This window comes from Maylandia zebra, linkage group LG8, assembly GCF_041146795.1.
Source record: "Maylandia zebra isolate NMK-2024a linkage group LG8, Mzebra_GT3a, whole genome shotgun sequence".
Taxonomy (NCBI): Eukaryota; Metazoa; Chordata; class Actinopteri; order Cichliformes; family Cichlidae; genus Maylandia; species Maylandia zebra.
In genome coordinates, this window is record NC_135174.1 from 10,744,121 (window position 1) to 10,746,756 (window position 2,636).

The 2,636-nt window shown below is 37.5% G+C and overlaps 1 protein-coding gene across 1 annotated transcript; it reads left to right on the forward strand.

Moving 5' to 3' along the window:
* Positions 1–267: 267 nt before the first annotated feature.
* Positions 268–2,426, forward strand: LOC143419993 (uncharacterized). Its single transcript, XM_076887856.1, has one exon. The coding sequence runs from the start codon at positions 558–560 to the stop codon at positions 2,424–2,426; it is 1,869 nt and encodes a 622-aa protein (XP_076743971.1). The 5' UTR covers positions 268–557.
* Positions 2,427–2,636: the final 210 nt, after the last annotated feature.

The window sequence follows — 2,636 nt, forward strand, 5'->3', positions numbered from 1 at the left end:
ATATGTTAATTACTAATTTGCTTATCGCATAATTTCGGTTACCATTTGCTAACTGGAGCCTAACATTGGCCTTTCATGGTTTTTGATAAACAGTCCAGTAAAAGTCCACATATATAAAGGGTCTACACTCTTTCTCACTGGTGTGTTAGCTTTAAAATCTTATTTACCTTCAACTGTAAAACTCCAGATGATAGTAGATTTTCCAAAGCGAGAAACAAAATGGCGGACAGTGCAGCCGATTTTTCCTTTCCAGGGGGCGGAGCTTGAGGAGAAAACACGACTAACATGTGAGTGAGCGCTTTGTTTAGACCCCCAAAATGGCGGATCGGGCCAAAATCCTTTCCACGCCCACCCCCGTGACATCACACTCCAAAGCCCTATGACATCATATAGATCAAAGGCATGTGATCCATTCAAAAGGTATAAATAGGGGTGAGAACTGCAAACTTTTAGTCAGTTTATTCGCAGCACTCGTGTTCGCAGCATTCAAACATAAACCTGAGAAACATTTTGAAACAGTTGGATCATTTACACAGTTGTTTTACTAAGATTCCAACATGTCTCAGAGAAAACACAGCAAAAAACAACAAACTTACGCTGGCCCTCTGCTCGAGGGTCCATCCATCCAAAGGGCATTAGCTGAAAGTAGGCAGGAAAACCAAAATCTACACAACATGATTGAACAAATCCAGGCAGAGAAAATTCAGCTTGTAGAGAAGTGCAGACACATGGAGGCCCTAAATAACCAGTTGGAAGAAAGGCATAATGAATTTGTCAAGAACCAACGAGAAAAAGAAAATCATCGAAGGCAGCCCAATGTGGATAATATAAATGAGGGCTGGAAAATACTATTTAATCGAGCACAGGAGAAGATTTTAAACCTGATGACAAAAAACAAACACAACTGTGCTGAATTAAGACAAATGTCCCATCTGCTTGAAGAAAAAGAAGATATTAATCAGGAGCTCTGTGGGAAACTGGAAGACACTGAGTTTAAGAACCTGGAGATGGAAGGAAAACTTGATGAAGCCCAGGAAAAAAACAAAGAGTTGCTTCAAGAGAAGAAACAACAGGAAAGAAAGGAGAAAAAAATGGAATGTAAACTTCAGACCATGAAGAAACAAAATAAAGTCTTGCAAGTAAAGCTTAATGAAGCACTGCACAGAAATGCAGAAATGTTTCACGATGAAAGTCTCATAAACCAGCAAGACGAAGAAAATAAAAATACACAAAACCTGCCCGGTGTAGATATTGTAAATAAGGGCTGGGAAATAATCTTTATTGAAGATCCGCAGCATATTGCAAGCCTGATGACAACAAACAAGCAGAACTGCGACCAGTTAAGAAAAATGTCCTACCAGCTTCAACAAACAGAAGCTATTAATCAGGAGCTCTATGGGAATCTCAAAGACACTGAGAACAAGAATCTGCAGCTTCACCTAAAACTTGATGAAGCCCTGGAGAAAAACAAAGAGTTTCTTCAAGAGAAACAGCAACAGGAAAAAATGCAGAAAAAGACACAAGTTATTCTCCAAGACTTAGAAAGGAAAAATCTACAGCTACACGCATGTTCTAATGAAATGAAGGAGAAAATCATGGAACTAGAAGGAGAAAGGGAAAAACTGATAAAACAATACTCAGGCGCGCAGCACATTTGCAATGAAATGCTAAGCAAGAACTCAGAGCTTGTGGAACTTTCTAACATCATAAAATACAAAATTGATGAAATCCTGAGAAAGAACACAGAGCTCGAGGGACAGAATAAGAACTTAAACTACAAATACAGTGAACTCCTAAAAAAGAGCACAGAGCTTGAGGAACTTCATAACAACTTAAAATACAAAAACAAGAAAATGCTCAAAGAAAACACAGAGCTCGAGGAAATTAATAACAACTTAAAATACAAAAAGAAGAAAATGCTCAAGGAAAACACAGAGCTCGAGGAAATTAATAACAACTTAAAATACAAAAAGAAGAAAATGCTCAAGGAAAACACAGAGCTCGAGGAAATTAATAACAACTTAAAATACAAAAAGAAGAAAATGCTCAAGGAAAACACAGAGCTCGAGGAAATTAATAACAACTTAAAATACAAAAAGAAGAAAATGCTCAAGGAAAACACAGAGCTCGAGGAAATTAATAACAACTTAAAATACAAAAACAAGAAAATGCTCAAAGAAAACACAGAGCTCGAGGAAATTAATAACAACTTAAAATACAAAAAGAAGAAAATGCTCAAGGAAAACACAGAGCTCGAGGAAATTAATAACAACTTAAAATACAAAAAGAAGAAAATGCTCAAGGAAAACACAGAGCTCGAGGAAATTAATAACAACTTGATGTCCATACCAAGTGCTTCTGACCACTCCAACTGCCTGCAAAATTATTATTTAAAATTATTTGGACAGTTTAAGTGTATTAGTTGACATCAAAGTGACTCTTTAAATTGGCTAACAACAAACGATTCAAACAAGCTAATTTATTTCACATCCAATGAGTCACTTTAAAAATCCCACGACCGGTCGAGGCAGATGGCCGTCCCTCACTGAGCCTGGTTCTGCCGGAGGTTTCTTGCTTTTAAAAGAAAGTTTTTCCTCCCCACTGTCGCCGAGTGCTTGCTCAGAGGGAATTGTCAG